This window comes from Daphnia carinata, chromosome 2 (genome assembly GCF_022539665.2).
Source record: "Daphnia carinata strain CSIRO-1 chromosome 2, CSIRO_AGI_Dcar_HiC_V3, whole genome shotgun sequence".
Classification (NCBI taxonomy): domain Eukaryota; kingdom Metazoa; phylum Arthropoda; class Branchiopoda; order Diplostraca; family Daphniidae; genus Daphnia; species Daphnia carinata.
Window position 1 is genome coordinate 5,748,224 of NC_081332.1, and position 14,162 is coordinate 5,762,385.

At 40.9% G+C, this 14,162-nt stretch overlaps 4 protein-coding genes across 4 annotated transcripts; 3 read left to right on the forward strand and 1 right to left on the reverse strand.

Annotated features, from left to right (window-relative positions):
* Window positions 1-14: 14 nt before the first annotated feature.
* On the reverse strand, window positions 15-3,490 carry LOC130686857 (aldehyde dehydrogenase 1A1-like). The gene is made up of 14 exons (XM_057510024.2): window positions 3,335-3,490; window positions 3,134-3,238; window positions 2,905-3,006; window positions 2,680-2,845; window positions 2,443-2,507; window positions 2,253-2,378; window positions 2,054-2,167; window positions 1,879-1,981; window positions 1,763-1,816; window positions 1,568-1,695; window positions 1,348-1,512; window positions 1,128-1,285; window positions 981-1,055; window positions 15-918 (listed from the first exon to the last, which is right to left on the reverse strand). The coding sequence occupies exons 1-14, from the start codon at window positions 3,359-3,361 to the stop codon at window positions 852-854; spliced, it is 1,455 nt and encodes a 484-aa protein (XP_057366007.1). The 5' UTR covers window positions 3,362-3,490; the 3' UTR covers window positions 15-851.
* A 1,981-nt stretch (window positions 3,491-5,471) lies between these two features.
* Window positions 5,472-6,782, forward strand: LOC130686867 (tol-Pal system protein TolA-like). Its single transcript, XM_057510034.2, has 3 exons — window positions 5,472-5,622; window positions 5,730-5,804; window positions 5,941-6,782. Exons 1-3 carry the CDS (start codon window positions 5,611-5,613, stop codon window positions 6,457-6,459), a joined length of 606 nt encoding a protein of 201 aa, XP_057366017.1. The 5' UTR covers window positions 5,472-5,610; the 3' UTR covers window positions 6,460-6,782.
* A 2,777-nt stretch (window positions 6,783-9,559) lies between these two features.
* LOC130686858 (uncharacterized) lies at window positions 9,560-11,718 on the forward strand. Its single transcript, XM_057510025.2, has 6 exons — window positions 9,560-9,705; window positions 9,845-9,919; window positions 9,986-11,020; window positions 11,092-11,160; window positions 11,244-11,306; window positions 11,386-11,718. Exons 1-6 carry the CDS (start codon window positions 9,691-9,693, stop codon window positions 11,515-11,517), a joined length of 1,389 nt encoding a protein of 462 aa, XP_057366008.1. The 5' UTR covers window positions 9,560-9,690; the 3' UTR covers window positions 11,518-11,718.
* A 77-nt stretch (window positions 11,719-11,795) lies between these two features.
* On the forward strand, window positions 11,796-14,007 carry LOC130686856 (substance-K receptor-like). Its single transcript, XM_057510022.2, has 7 exons — window positions 11,796-12,278; window positions 12,352-12,542; window positions 12,612-12,729; window positions 12,793-12,985; window positions 13,068-13,225; window positions 13,297-13,342; window positions 13,417-14,007. The coding sequence occupies exons 1-7, from the start codon at window positions 12,042-12,044 to the stop codon at window positions 14,004-14,006; spliced, it is 1,533 nt and encodes a 510-aa protein (XP_057366005.1). The 5' UTR covers window positions 11,796-12,041; the 3' UTR covers window position 14,007.
* Window positions 14,008-14,162: the final 155 nt, after the last annotated feature.

The following is a 14,162-nucleotide window of genomic DNA, read 5'->3' on the forward strand; positions in this document are numbered from 1 at the left end:
TTAATAGAAAAAAATTAGCTTATCATCCAAAAGAGTTTTATTTTTACTTACAGATAGCCAATACTTCTGCCAGTTATGAAATAGGAAAAAAAGGTTACATTTTGCTCTGCATTTCCGTTTGCATCTGATCGTTAGTCATTCTTACGTAATTCTTGTGTGATGCCACAGTTTGGCTTTCCCATAACCTTGAGAGAATGCGAATAAGAAGCGGTTTCGGAAAACCTGCATGAAATAATGCAGGTATGTGTGCAGGGGCGGGGTAATGGGAATGCCAATTAATCTTGTAAAGAAAAACGAAACAGGGGAAGATAAAAATATCGAGCAGATTGCAATATCGCCTACTTGAGCTGGCATGACCCTGAACGTGGAATGACGTACTTTTTAATGAGACCGCCAAGGCAGCTTCACTACACGGATGGGTCGCTTTACTAGGTCGAATTTTTGCAAGATATTTCAGACACTTTCCCCCAACGAATGCATTCTAATTTCGAATCGCCCTACATACAGTGGTGCTACGTAAACAGAAATGGCCATGCACCAGAAAGTAACAGTGCCAATGTGCGGGGTGTTTTCGCCCAAAAGAATAGAAGCTTTAGCGCTAGAAGTCCAGAAAAATTTGCCAAGAAATACATATTATTAGGTCAGCATAAAAGGAAAGAGGAATAAACAAAGTTGAATAATATAATTTTTAACTTTTGTCCTCAAACGAAACAACAAATGCCCAACATTTCCCCTCTTAACTATTTCTTTTTTTAATGAACCTATTCTATTCTCAAGTTTTGGATAGCAAAAACTTCTAGAAGAAAAGGTAACTAGAATAGAGTAAGAAGAAACCGGGAAAAAACTTCAAATTAGAATTTGCTCATCGAGATGGTCACCGTCTTCATCTCAAGATAGCTATGAAGGCCTTCTTCACCCCTGGAATGAAAACGTATACGTTAGGTTCACTATACACGACGTAGCCAGAAAACAAGAGTTACATTTCGCGACCAATTCCTGACTGTTTAAATCCACCGAATGGGGCTTGTGCCGTAACGTGAAGGAAACAATTAACCCTATACATATCAGGCCAAGAAGAATGGAACGTTTGAAATAAATAAAAATTGCTAACACTTAAAAAAGTTTACCAAACAGTTCCAGCGTTTACGGCCTGCGAAAACGTCAGAGCTCTGTTGATGTCGTTGGTTAAAATGCCTGCAGCTAATCCATAGTGCGTGTCGTTTGCGCGCTTGATAACTTCTTCCATGGTGCTAAACTTCATAATTTGTTGGACAGGTCCAAAAATCTAAAAACGAAAACATATTCAGATTGCATTGCAGCAATAGCTATTTAAAAGGACAATCGAACCTCTTCTTTAGCAATCCTCATGTCATCCTGGACATCTACAAACACCGTGGGCTCAATGAAATACCCTTCGGTTCCATGCTGCTGTCCACCAACTTTAAGGCCAGCTCCTTCCTTCTTTCCAGCTTCAATTAGTGCCATGATTCTGTTGAATTGCAGCTCGCTGACCTGAAAAAAGACGTTGTTTAGGGGAACTGAGGTATGAAATGCAGCGACTCCTTACCTGAGGTCCTTGGTCAACTTCCCCGAACGGGTCACCCAACTTTCGCTTGCGTGCCAGCTCGGTAGCTTTCTCTACAAACTGGTCATATATGGATTCGTGAACGAACGTACGCGTGCCGGCACAGCAACCTGATCGTAAGTAAAGAAACATGATCAGCATTTAGTGGTACAGAAGACAATACGACGGTCATGTTACATTGTCCCATGTTGGCAAAGACTGCAGCGTGACAGGTCTGCACCGCTTTATCCACTAGTTTAGAATTATATTACATTATGTGATAAAACGATGAAATTGATTGCTTTGTTACTAACGATCGACATCCGGGAACACGACGATTGGGGACTTCCCTCCCAGTTCCAAACTGACACGTTTCAGATTACTCTTTGCTGCAGCTTCCATGATTAGTTTACCAACCTAACATTTGTTTCAGTCATTATTTTCAATAATACCACAGACAATTGGAATTAGACAACCATGGATACTTACTGCAGTAGAACCTGTGAAGGCAATCTTTTGAACATGTTCATGTGAAGCCAAGGCCGCTCCGGCAGTAGCTCCAAAACCATTCACAACGTTGATTACTCCAGGGGGAAATCCGGCCTTAAAAAACAAAAAAAGAAAATTCGGTAAACAGGCTATACCAAAATGTCGGCTGAATCATTTGACGCAGAAATTGGTTATGTACTTCGATAGTTAAATGAGCCATATAGAGGGCAGTCAATGGCGTTTGCTCTGCCGGTTTCATAACGACAGTACATCCAGTAGCAAGAGCAGGGCCCCACTTCCAAGCAAGCATGAGAATTGGAAAGTTCTGATTGAAAAATAATAGTCAAACTTATTTTTTTGCTCTATGATATCCACAAAATATTTCATACCCAAGGTATGATTTGCCCAGCCACACCAACCGGTTCCTTTCGCGTCACCACAAACACATTTCCATCTGTCAAAAGAAAGCAGCAAAAAATTAACACGACGATTGACCTTCACCGTATTACGTAGGCTATCATCCATCATCGCGTTGACCCAAAATTTTCACCGTACACATGTAATCCACCACTATTACCCTTGACTGTCTAGTGAACAAAGAGGAAGACACAAGCATATGCAAATACCTGCTGGTATACTCTGGCCATGGATCTTGTCTGCCCATCCTGCATAGTACTTGAGAGCATAAATTGCACCATAAATATCAAACACAGCATCTTTCAAGGGTTTGCCGTTGTTATAAGTTTCCAACTGTGCCAAGTAATGCATATCCCTTTCCATGAGTCCAGCTAACTGTAAAACATATGCTGGAATATAAACAAGGATTAAAATGCAAATAATTTTCATTTTACCTTTTCCATCATGCGGCCTCGTCCTGATGCATCCATGGTTCTCCATTTTGAGCCCAACTTAAATGCCTCATTTGCAGCATCAACAGCTAGGTCAATGTCAGCCTAGTGTGGAATAATATAGATTAGGTTTACTTGTGTCCTTCTATGCAGCCTTGCTAGTTGGGAAGGCTGTTCACACTGGGGGCAACCTATACTAGCGTAAGCATGCATGTGTGGTATGTATACATACCTTATCACCTTCACTGACTTGACAGATAACTTTGCCTGTTGATGGGTTGACAACTGGGAAGGTCTTCCCACTTTGTGAATCAACAAACTGTCCATTTATGAACAGCTAGAAGAAATAAACAACAAGAAAAATATTCCAGTAATTATAAGCAACATAAATTCCACAAGCTTTAAAAAATATTTGTGAAAAGCTAGTGAATACTTTTGTAAATTTAATTTCTGGAGCCATGGCTTAGTAGGGATGTTATCACGGTGACGTCTAAAAGCAGATAGGTCGTTGCTCGATTGCCAGGTTCCATCTCAACCTCAGTTTTATAGAACGTAACCTCCTCCCGGGTAGATCTATCTCACATCCGGGTAGTTCTATATCACATAACATTTGTCATGCTAGGGTTATCATCTGCTATCTCATAGAATGTCTTTTATGAAAGTCATGATTGAAATGCAAACAAATCATCTAGACATCGGGGCGAGTTATCAGTAAAATCTACTAATATTGCAATTTAAAAATAGTACAGAAATATGTCTATGTTAGCAAGAAATTTATATTTAAAAAACGTCACGGTGGACAACCGGTATGTTTACCTCCTGCAACGCCATCTACCAGTTTCGGGACATAATTTCAGTTTCGTGACGCAGTTCTCCGTTTTGTTTGTTCGATTGTTTTCACGGTCCTCAAGTCGTCAATATTGCATTGTCCCTAGGTAGTTTTTTGAAAAATATTAAACGACCATTTGTTAAATGGAAATTCACCTGTCCCACTCTTCCGCACTTCTTCGTTTCCTCATTAATAAAAGCCATAATCGAATTAATAATCACGCAAAATTTGAAACAAATAATTTATATTAAAATAACATGGTAATATGTTCTTTGGAATAATCAGCATAACAAATAAAAACCGGGTAAACTAGTTTGTTTTCCTACTGTTGGATTTAAGCTTTCTAACCCTTTACGTATTCAAGCTCCATATAAAAAAATATGTTTAAAAAGTTCACAAGCAACAATTCAACGACATGCATATGATCACCAACGACGTGATGTTCAAGCTCGTTTCTAGAATAGTGGCCGGTTATTTGGACACGTATTCCAGCAGAGTGTCCTGATACTTTTCTTCTTTTCCGAAAAAAAAAACGAAAAGAAAGAGAAAACAGGTGAGAAACGATAGAAATAAAAAAAAAAAACCCAAATGGGAAATTTTTCTGCAAATATGTTGGTAAAAGTGTCAGCTGTTAGCCGGTGTATACATAATTGTCTGGTTCGAACGGCGCGCTTAAGTAATCCTCTTTCGCGTGTTTCTTCTGCTAACGTCTTTGCTGTGTCAAGGCCTTAACCTACTTTTGAAAAGTAAAATAAATCTTGTGCCTTTGTATAAAGGAGATAATTTGTTTGAAAAAAGAGAAATCGTTCAAGGCACTTGTGTGGATTTAAATGAGTCTTCAAACTCATCATATTGCGCTAGAAGGGTAAACGACTCCCTTTCCCAATACAACGCTAAAGGTTCCATCCATCCACATATACGTCCCTTCGTAGAGAAGAGAAAATCTACCGGCAGGACGTTGACCATTCGTAACAAAAAAAAAAAAAAAAAAAACCCGCGGTAATATGAATAATTAAGATTATCAGGCGGGTATAATAAACAAGTCCGTGAAACTTGGGAGTGACCGGGCCGGAGAAAGCAATCGAAGTTCGTTTGAGGAGTGAAAATGATTTCATTTCGTTGTATCATCCCAATACCTTTGTATTCGGAGCACACCTTGACACTGAAATTTGTTTGAATCGTCTTCACTTTCACTCGTCCCAAAAAAAAAAAAATGGAGTATCGTTTCACGTCTCTTAATAAATAATCAGAGGAAGAAGCCCAATACGAGAAAACGCACACACACAAAAAAAAAAGTGAAAATACACGAGATCGTCCTCCCCTGGTTAGCCTGTCCTTGGTGGCTAATAGCTTTAGCTGCTAGCCTGATGAGATGACTATAGTTTATCACGTCAGGTAGTCAAGGACTTTTTCCGAATTAACACAAAATATACATAGCCCGGCGATGGTACGTTAACGAACGTTTGCTAGCTCGCACTTTTCCCAAACTCGTCTTTCATCCTGTCTCAACTACCAGCTGGTCACTTTCACAAACGAAAGAGAAAAAAAAAAAAAAACCTAATAGAGACCATGATTCTAATGCGTCGCGATGTTCTCTCTCTTTTTTTTTTTTTTTTTTTTCTCTTTCTCAATCCTTTTAAATAACCATCGTCATCTACCAGCTCTTCATGGTTCTCGTATACGCCAAACGGCCATTTTGGGAAGCCGCAGACGGTTGCCGAGGTCTTGTTCAACAAAGCAAAGGAGAGAGAGAGAGAGAGGAAACGTCCACAACTATATAAAGAGGAAAACTTTCCATTGACTCGTGACAGTCCAGCGAGATCCGACGCGCTTGGCTCTTGCGACTAGCCAAAGAAAAACAAACCACTTTCCTTAAAATCATGCGTTTATCGGTGAGATTAACTTAACAGTTAGTCCTAAATTCTATCAAGTGCCCAAGGTTTGCCTTACCTTGTTGTTGACTAACGAAGATGTTTTTTTTTCCCCCTTCCGCGCTTAGGTTCTGATTGTTGTTCTCCTCGTCGGCGTGACAGTGCTGGAGGCCGGACCAATCCCTCAAAACAAACGCGCTAAGGTAAATGCACAGTTGTGTCACAAAAAGGGACGTTTGCGGATTTCATTGTTTCTTTTTTTCTACTTACATTTTTCTCCCCCCCCCCCCGCGATTGCCGGCTCACGTGTTGCCGCAAACAATTCGGGAAAAATAACAGTGGAAGCCTAAGGCCATTCGTGATAAAGAAGCAGCCGAGGCTAAGGCCGCCGAAGAGGCCGCGGCCAAAGCAACTGAGGAATCAGCCAAAGTAGCAGCCACAACCGAAGAGGCCAAAAAGGCTGAAGAAGTCAAAGCGGTGGAAACAACGGCGCAAAATGTCCAAGCGGATCAAGTGATAACCAAAGCCGTTTCCGAAGCTCCGGCCACCGTCCTGGCTGACGACGATGCGTCCAGCAAAGTGTGCCATCCTGAAAGTGAAAAGAAATCTACAAAGACAGAGGTCGAAGAAAAATCTGAGCAGGTTGCAGCCGTCGTAGTAGCTGAAGCTGCCATCGTCGTAGAGGAACCCACCGTTGTTGTTGCGGATGAACCTGCGGCCACTGAATCTGCAGTTGTTGCAGACGAAATAGTTGTTGTAAACGAAGCACCCGCCGTATTGATAGCGGATGAACCTGCTACTATCGTTGTAGACGAACCTGCTGTTGTCAAGGTAGAAGAATCAGGTCCCGCCGTATAAGGTAGCGCCAAACAGGGCTGGTCATCGAGCCAGCATTATGGTTTTATCAGTTGTTTGCAGTTCAACATCCTAAGAAGTAAAAAACGAATATTATGTATACGCCAGTAATCTGATAACGTCTTTTTACAGCACCAAGAGGAGCCAGCATAAAGATTTCATGTCTCGTTTTTCGCCCTACTATTGTCTTCTGCTCTTTCATCGCCAATTGTTCAGACCATCACATACGAGTCGTCATTTTTTTTTTCCTTTATCGTTCGTCCTGGATAAAACTTAAAAAATTGTAAAAAACAAAGCAAAAATACAAGGTGAACGTTATTATTAAATCCGTTAAGTCGTTTTCTTTTGGCTTTATACGAAAAACAAAAATTCAGTCGGAAGGGTCGAGTATACAATAAGAATGCAATTTTCTTGGGGCGTTGTAGAAAAAAAAAAAAAGGTGTACCTCTATTTTCTTTTTGCTTTCGACTTCAATAAAAAGGTGAGTGCACTCCAACGTCCTTGCAATCCGCCTTGTCTCTATGGCTTGGACGGTTGTCTGAATAACGGACCTTTTCGTGATTCCTTCGTTGTTTTTTTTTTCATACAACGTCTCCAAACTGCTGTATAACTAGATCAATTAAGATAATTAGAGTCTCTTTTAGGTTTTGCCCAGCGTTATTGACACACATTCTCAAAAAATTGGTGTACGCAATATGAAAATTGAGGCGTAGACCAACAGGTCGCAACGTAATCTAAAGCAACTCAATTATCTAGGACAAAAATACGTGGATTAAATAAAAAAAAAAATGGCGAATTTGGAATGTATAAAAAAAAAAAAAAAAAGCCACGGCATTGTTTCCGGCGTTGATAATTTCCCATCCAGTTTTTTTGTTTTTACGTCTTATTGTTGAAATTTCCGACTCTGCCGAATGAGTAATAGTAGTTACCTTCAATTCAAGGACGATAGTTGACTTGACCATTTGGTCACTTCCTGCGTGTCTGATTCGAGTTCCTGCTAGGCTGGTTTGGCTTTTGTCGTGTATCATAAAAGCCTCAAGAAAATAAACCAAGTTAACAAAACATTGCAGCTAAATTACACGAGGATTTTTCACCGTGGCGCTCCAATATGTCCATGAAAATTACTTGGAAGAACGGCTGTCGAGCCCACATCATCGTCTATGTAACTGACATTACCTAAATGGGAAACGAAAGGGAAGAAAAAAAAAAAAAAATAGAATAAAATGTTTAAAAAAATAAATATACAAGAACAAAAGAGCGACCTTGATTCTTATTTTTTGTTATAGCCTCTAGTTATTCCTCTGCCGAAGAAGCTCATCTTGACGAATGATTAGGTGAAGAACCGGCATATAGATCTCAAACGTATGCAAATGAGAAGAAGAGTAAACCGGTCTGTGAACTCCGTCAATGTGTATCCTGTTCTCGGAGAGAGACACGAATTCTAAAGAATAAAACAAGATTCAGATAAAATTGGATTTGTTAAACAAAAGCTCGAGGGTCAATCAACTGTACCTTTTTTCTCCTCTTTTTTAGATGTCTCATCAACAATCTTTATTCTTCAATAATTTTTCTACTTATTTTTTGTTGTCTTTTTTTTTTTTTTTATTTCAAATGAGTGCCGTGTGAATGAAGTAACCCGTGTGTGTGTGTCGCCTTATGTTATTAAATCCAATGTATAAGATTTTTTTTGTTGTTGTTTCTTTTGCGGTTTTTTCTCTTTGAGGTTTCTCATCGCCGTGTCACCTTGGGACGCATCAGTCCATCGGAATGCAACAAATGTTTTGACGTAAATAGGGTCTCGCCGATCTTCGGAGTGAGGAAGTGCAGTGGTCGACGGGGGTATTTTTCTTCTTCGTGTTTGGATGAAGGACGCGCCCGAGCACAGTATAGTTCTTGGTCGTCAAGGGTGAACGACTCCTAATGGCGGTTGATTTTCGTGGTAACAATTGGTCGGTCTTCCTCTTCTTCGTTTCTTGCTTTTTAATGATATTCTTCTTCTTGGTCTCAACATAGTGGTTTGATTTATTTGCATACCCAATCACGAAAAATATTTTTCTTGAAGAAAAAAGATAGAGATACTGCTCGTAAGGAATTCGCCTTCGTGAGGAAGTTGTTGCAGAAATAGTTTAAGTGCAGAAAAGGTTCGACGCCAAACGAAATGGCGCAATGGATGAAGCTGACCCCCAATTATGTCTCTTGCTTCCTTCTCCCAAAGTCTTGAACTCAAACGGCTACGTTGCGCAATTCAGGGTTTTTTTTTTCATACACGGCTTCTCGGCGCCACTCCCCGAGACACCACTCGTCATAAATTATAGGTGCAAACCTTCTCCGTTCGTCCTTTCTCGGTTGTTTGCCAGGTAGCCGGATTACAGTGAAATTGCCCGACGTGATTTCTAGAAAAAAAAAAAAAAAAAAAAAAAACAGAACAAAAGCAATCAAGTAAAAAAAAAAAATAAAATAAAAGCAACAAACGAATATACCCAAAAGCCCGTCAGCACCCGCCGGCACGTCGCTGTATATTAGGGCCACTTGAAGTACTTACCGGATGACCGGACGTAGCCTTGCATCGCCAAACATCCTTGATAGTTGTTACACTTACACTAGACAGGTTATCTATACTTACGGTTGGTGTGTGCCAGCTAAAAGCTACAAGAATGTTGCTGGCCCGGTATTTTTATGGGGAAGGGCGATTTATCAATCCCTTGCGATACCTTTTTGCGGGCTGATTTATTCGCTCGCAAAAAAAAAAAAAAGGTAACGTTCAACAATGTGCAATTCTTTTCGATTTGATCTTTGTGTTTCTTTTCTTTCTTCCGCTTTCCATGGAAATTTCGTTTTTTTTTCGTGACTTTGAATCGTTTTACGACGTAGTCTCTGCTTCTAATAGTTCTTGCTTTTTATTATTGGTTATTTTTCTTTCAAGCCTTTGTTTTAAACGTGCCAAAAAAGAAGTTAAAAAAACAAAGGACGAAGAAGAAGAAGCAAAAGAGGGCCTCCTCGTACAGACACATTCCTCCAAATGGAGGAGCCGTTCGGGCTAGAACCCGCCCCTCTTATCTATCCCTTTTCTTGCGTTCATTTTCTTCTTGCTCTTGTATTTCTACATTTTGCTTTAGGGCCGTCTCCGCCTATATAAGAAGGGGCCCCCGGAAGAAAACTTCACATCAGATCTTAACTCGCTTTCGGTGAGTTCCATTCACAGCCGGAAACTTGCCACCAACTTTTAATCGCAACATGGCCGTTCAACAGGTACATTTTTGTTTCTTCTCTTCGTTTGATTGTTAGCCCATTTCTTTTTTTATCACACACTTGCCAAACATGGATTTCATCTTCAAGTGGCAATCTTTCTAGTTGCCACTATTAAACGCAATTTTGAATTTTTTCATAGTTGATTTTGATCGCTCTCATTGGCGCTGTCATTGTAAATGGATTTCCAGTTCAATCTCCACAAGCTGGAACTGAGGTATGCTATAAACGTGCGACAAAGAACATTTTGTTAGAAAATGCTAATCATAACGGATTACAACAGGACGAGCGATTGAATTACGAAAAATACGTTCGGCAATTGGAGAAGAAACACAAATTTGCTTACAACGATATCGACCAACCTTGGCAGCCGATTTCAGCTGACGACTCCGTGGAGAATGACAGCCATGAAATCGTCCTGCAAGTAGATGCTTTCGTCTCCGCCAAACCGGTAGTGAGAGACACGAAACATCAGACGTCAGAATCACCCGTCGTTGCGGCAGATGAAGCAGTCGTTCCAGTAACTGAGGCACAGAGTCAAGTTGTGACGTTGACGAACGTCGAGGACGCTGTCGCCGAAGACACTACGACGCAAGAGAAAATCTTGGCCGATCCAATTGACAACGCCGTGCCAGCCACTACGACGCAAGAAAAACTGTTGGCCGATGCTGAAGACGATGGCCTTTCAGTGACTACAACGCACGAGAAACTGTTGGCCGATGTTGAAGACGATGGCCTTTCAGTGACTACAACGCACGAGAAACTGTTGGCCGATGTTGAAGACGATGGCCTTTCAGTGACTGCAACGCACGAGAAACTGTTGGCCGATGAAGTCTTGGGTCAAAGTGAAACAGCCACTGAACAAGACGTCGCCACCATTAGCCCTGTCAACGAGCCGGTGGAAGACAGCACGGCATTGCCCGTTCTCAAAGTCGCTTTGATCGAAGAATCATTGGTCAAGGTGGCCCAAGCTGAAGAGTCTGAAATTAGCGAAGGATCTGGCCAGCCCTTAACCGATTTCACAAACGACGAAGGTTCTGGTGTCGCTGAAATTGTCACAGCTGATGCCTCTGAAGGCTCTGGCTCAGCCGACGAGTTGGTCAAAGAAATTCAGACGACCATCCAACCGGAAATTTCCAATGACGAAGTAGCCACAGAGACCGAATCCACCTTGCTTTTGAATAACGACGGCCTTGCTGATGACGAAACAGATTTGGCAATCACCACAGAAGCAGCAGACACCAAAGTGGCTGCAATTGTAGAACAACAGCTTGACGAGAAAGAGGTCAAGCCCACAGACAGCCCATCTGCAGATGAGGTACAATTTGAACGGAATTACATGTTATTTGATCAGATAAAGAAAAAAACCATTATTACCTCATAAATTAGGCCGAACACACGGAGGTCCAGCCAAGCTTGCCGATAAAAATCGCTCAAGTGGACGATTCTATTGAAGCGGTGAGTCAACAACCTTGAACATTTTCCTAGAAATAAAAAAAAAAGAAATAATCGGTTAATTATTTCAAACTTGAAAATGTCAGGTGACGACCGATTCCTCTATTGCAATCAGTGACGTCCGACTGGATTCGACCACAAAAGCTTCGGTAAACAAAAAAAAAGATTGCAATTATGTGGTTTTTAAAAAATGAATTAACAAAAAAATGGGTTGCTGTTTTCATTCAGGCGGAACCGGAAGAGAGCACCACATTGGTCAACATTATCTTGAAGGATGAAATTTTAGCCGATGAGGCGACACAAGAAATTACAACTGAGCAGCCAGATAGTCACCCACTAAGCACCCAGTCTGGTTTTTAGGTGTAGGGAATCCTTTTCTTGTTCTCCAAAATTCTCCGTGTTTCTGTTATTATTATTATTAATATTTTTTTTTTAACTGTGCGACCTAATTATATTTCAATTTTGGTCCCATAATTATTTTACGGAACATTCGCGTAAGTTCCAATCGCTTCAAATGTGCCGATCAATCTCAATACATTTCAAATAAAAAAAAAATGCGTAGAAAACTCACGAATCTAAAAAAACAAACAAAAACAAATCAATAGCCACAAGTTGGTAAGGAAAAAAAAAAATTACTGATAATCCACGTTGGTTCATCAGGCCGTAAGCAAACAACGTTATCGGCTAAATAGGCCCCGCATGGTTTCCTTTTGACGTGGATTGTGTGCGTTCAACGGTAAAACGACGCACGAGGACACCATACGGGTGATCTTGCGCACGTACAAAAAGTGAGACAAAAGTTTACGGATAATGGTATTAGACGTCAAATCGGGCGATATGGTTTCAGTTGTGCTTCCGGATTCACTCCGTGTGTCCCTGATGAGATGATTGTGTTCAGTGGACCGACAATTGCTCCGAGCCGAAGCGTCCTGGAGTGGTCACGCTTAGGGAATCCTTCGCAAGAATCTTTGTGGGTCGTCGATCATCCGGAGAGGGCAATCAAGCCGGTTGATTTGGCCAAACAAAAACAAGTGAATTTGTCTGATTTAGCAAATATCACCCTCGACATATTATGTCGGCTGCAATTGCTCTATCATACCAACAAAACGGATGGCGAATGGGTGAATAACTTGAATTCTTTTTCTTCTATCATTGCAACGTTTTGTCATTCGTTTTCCCTGTTGATTGCATCAGGTTTGGGAATTGTCCGATGTCAACATCAGCGATATTGTCGACGTACTCGGACTTGATGGCTATGTGGCACTCAGTGACGTCATTGTGCTTCCCTTATGGTTTAAAGTTTCGATGACGGCGCTCTTTGTCGGGTGCTTGATTTGGGCCACTATCAGCAACGTGCGCATGCTCATCGCCATTGGCATTCGCAGGTAGTCCACCTGGTTTCATACTCTAGAAATACCGTTATTTCATCATTTTCACCTGCACACCATATATAGATCGTCGTGGTCGAAAACCAATGTCCTTATTGGAGCTCTAGCTCTAAGTGATTTGTTGACTGTCAGCACAACCACGCCGACCGAAATATCTTCCGTTATTCATGATCTAAATATTTGGGTAAACGTTAATACAATTTGCAAGTCTTGGTTATTTGTTTCAAGTTCAAAATTTGAATACCAGGATTTTGGACGGCTCGGTTGTGTCAGCTTCCCATTTTTGCAAAGCGCCGCTATCTTGAGTAATGCACTCATTTTGTGTCTGATTGCATATGACCGTTACGTTTGTGTGGTCAAGATGCAACCACACACGATGAAAGCCAAACCTGGCTGGCCTATTGTGGGCTGCATCATAGCTGTTTGGATCGTTTCGATTGGTAAAAATAGACGGCAAATAATTTTCATTAACCTTGACTGATTGCATTTGGCTGCTGCTACATTATAAAAACATTTCGAAAGGTATCGCATTACCTTCCTTTTGGATTTGGCGCGTTTACTATTTCATCTTAGTTGATGACATTCCTGACCCTGAAATTGGAATGGATTTTTGCAGCGTCTTTCCTTCTTGCAACAGCAACACCAACTTGGGTCCGAAAATCTATCCCGCCTATCATGTTGTAAGTCTTTGCTTTTAGAAATCCAGTGATTTCAATCTACGAATGTCAAAATATATACCATTAACGTTTAGATGTTGTGCGGGGCAATTTTCGTTCCATTATTTCTACTCTTTGTGGGTAAGCCTTAATTTACTCATTTTCAATCTTGCATCATAAAATTCATTTAATCGTGTTTGTTATTACTTTTGTAGTACTTTATGGCAGAATCGGCCATTTTCTTTGGGTTCGCTCGCCTATAGGGACAGGGGATTCTTCCAACCTCCATCTTGCCAGGAAGAAACGGATAGCCTGGGCACTTTTCTGGCTGGTATTCTGGTTCTTCTTTTGTCGAATGCCCAACTGGATTTTCGTTATGGTTACGATGTTCGTAGACGAAGAAAACACTAGTGGATTGTCCATGCTTAAAAGCACGCTGGTATTTCTTTCGGTATTGAATACTGTTGTCAATCCATGGCTCTATTCTCAGCTCAACGAACCACTGAAAAAAACTATGAACAACTGCAGCGAGAAGCTATGTGGGCAAATCCGGAATTTGTCTTGCTGTGGGATTGAGAGGAAAATCGGTCTCTGTGATGAACAACAACAGCATCACTCATCACAAGAACTGGAACGCCGTGGGTCTCATCAACTTGAACCCATTGTCGTAATGGAAGAACCGGGCATTATACGCCCACAAGCCAACGAGTTAGCCATCTTTACCGTCCACAAACTGGTTCATGCCGAGGTGACACAGTCGACCTCTAAGAACGGCAATAAAACCCGCCAAACTTTTTTGGAATGATTTTTTTGTTTTCGTTCACGAATTATTGTTATCAATTATCATTTTTTTTACTGACCTAATTTTATATATATGAAATTCTTTTTCGTAAATGTAATCTCTCGAAGCAGTGAATTTTAAATAAATTATCCAGACAGCTTTACTTTTCTGGCAGCTCAG

What these genes read in the sequence shown, in the direction of transcription:
- LOC130686857 (XM_057510024.2), bottom strand. Translation starts at nt 3,361, where the DNA reads ATGGCTCCAGAAATTAAATTTACAAAA. An exon ending in AAGTCAGTGAAGGTGATAAG is followed by an intron (nt 3,007 to 3,133) that starts GTATGTATACAT and finishes ATTCCACACTAG; the next exon opens with GCTGACATTGACCTAGCTGT. An exon ending in TGGCCAGAGTATACCAGCAG is followed by an intron (nt 2,508 to 2,679) that starts GTATTTGCATAT and finishes TTCTTTTGACAG; the next exon opens with ATGGAAATGTGTTTGTGGTG.
- LOC130686867 (XM_057510034.2), top strand. An exon ending in CTCAAAACAAACGCGCTAAG is followed by an intron (nt 5,805 to 5,940) that starts GTAAATGCACAG and finishes GAAAAATAACAG; the next exon opens with TGGAAGCCTAAGGCCATTCG.
- LOC130686858 (XM_057510025.2), top strand. An exon ending in ACAGCCCATCTGCAGATGAG is followed by an intron (nt 11,021 to 11,091) that starts GTACAATTTGAA and finishes CTCATAAATTAG; the next exon opens with GCCGAACACACGGAGGTCCA. An exon ending in ATTCGACCACAAAAGCTTCG is followed by an intron (nt 11,307 to 11,385) that starts GTAAACAAAAAA and finishes GTTTTCATTCAG; the next exon opens with GCGGAACCGGAAGAGAGCAC.
- LOC130686856 (XM_057510022.2), top strand. Translation starts at nt 12,042, where the DNA reads ATGATTGTGTTCAGTGGACCGACAATTGCTCCGAGCCGAAGCGTCCTG. An exon ending in ACAAAACGGATGGCGAATGG is followed by an intron (nt 12,279 to 12,351) that starts GTGAATAACTTG and finishes TGATTGCATCAG; the next exon opens with GTTTGGGAATTGTCCGATGT. An exon ending in TCTATCCCGCCTATCATGTT is followed by an intron (nt 13,226 to 13,296) that starts GTAAGTCTTTGC and finishes ATTAACGTTTAG; the next exon opens with ATGTTGTGCGGGGCAATTTT.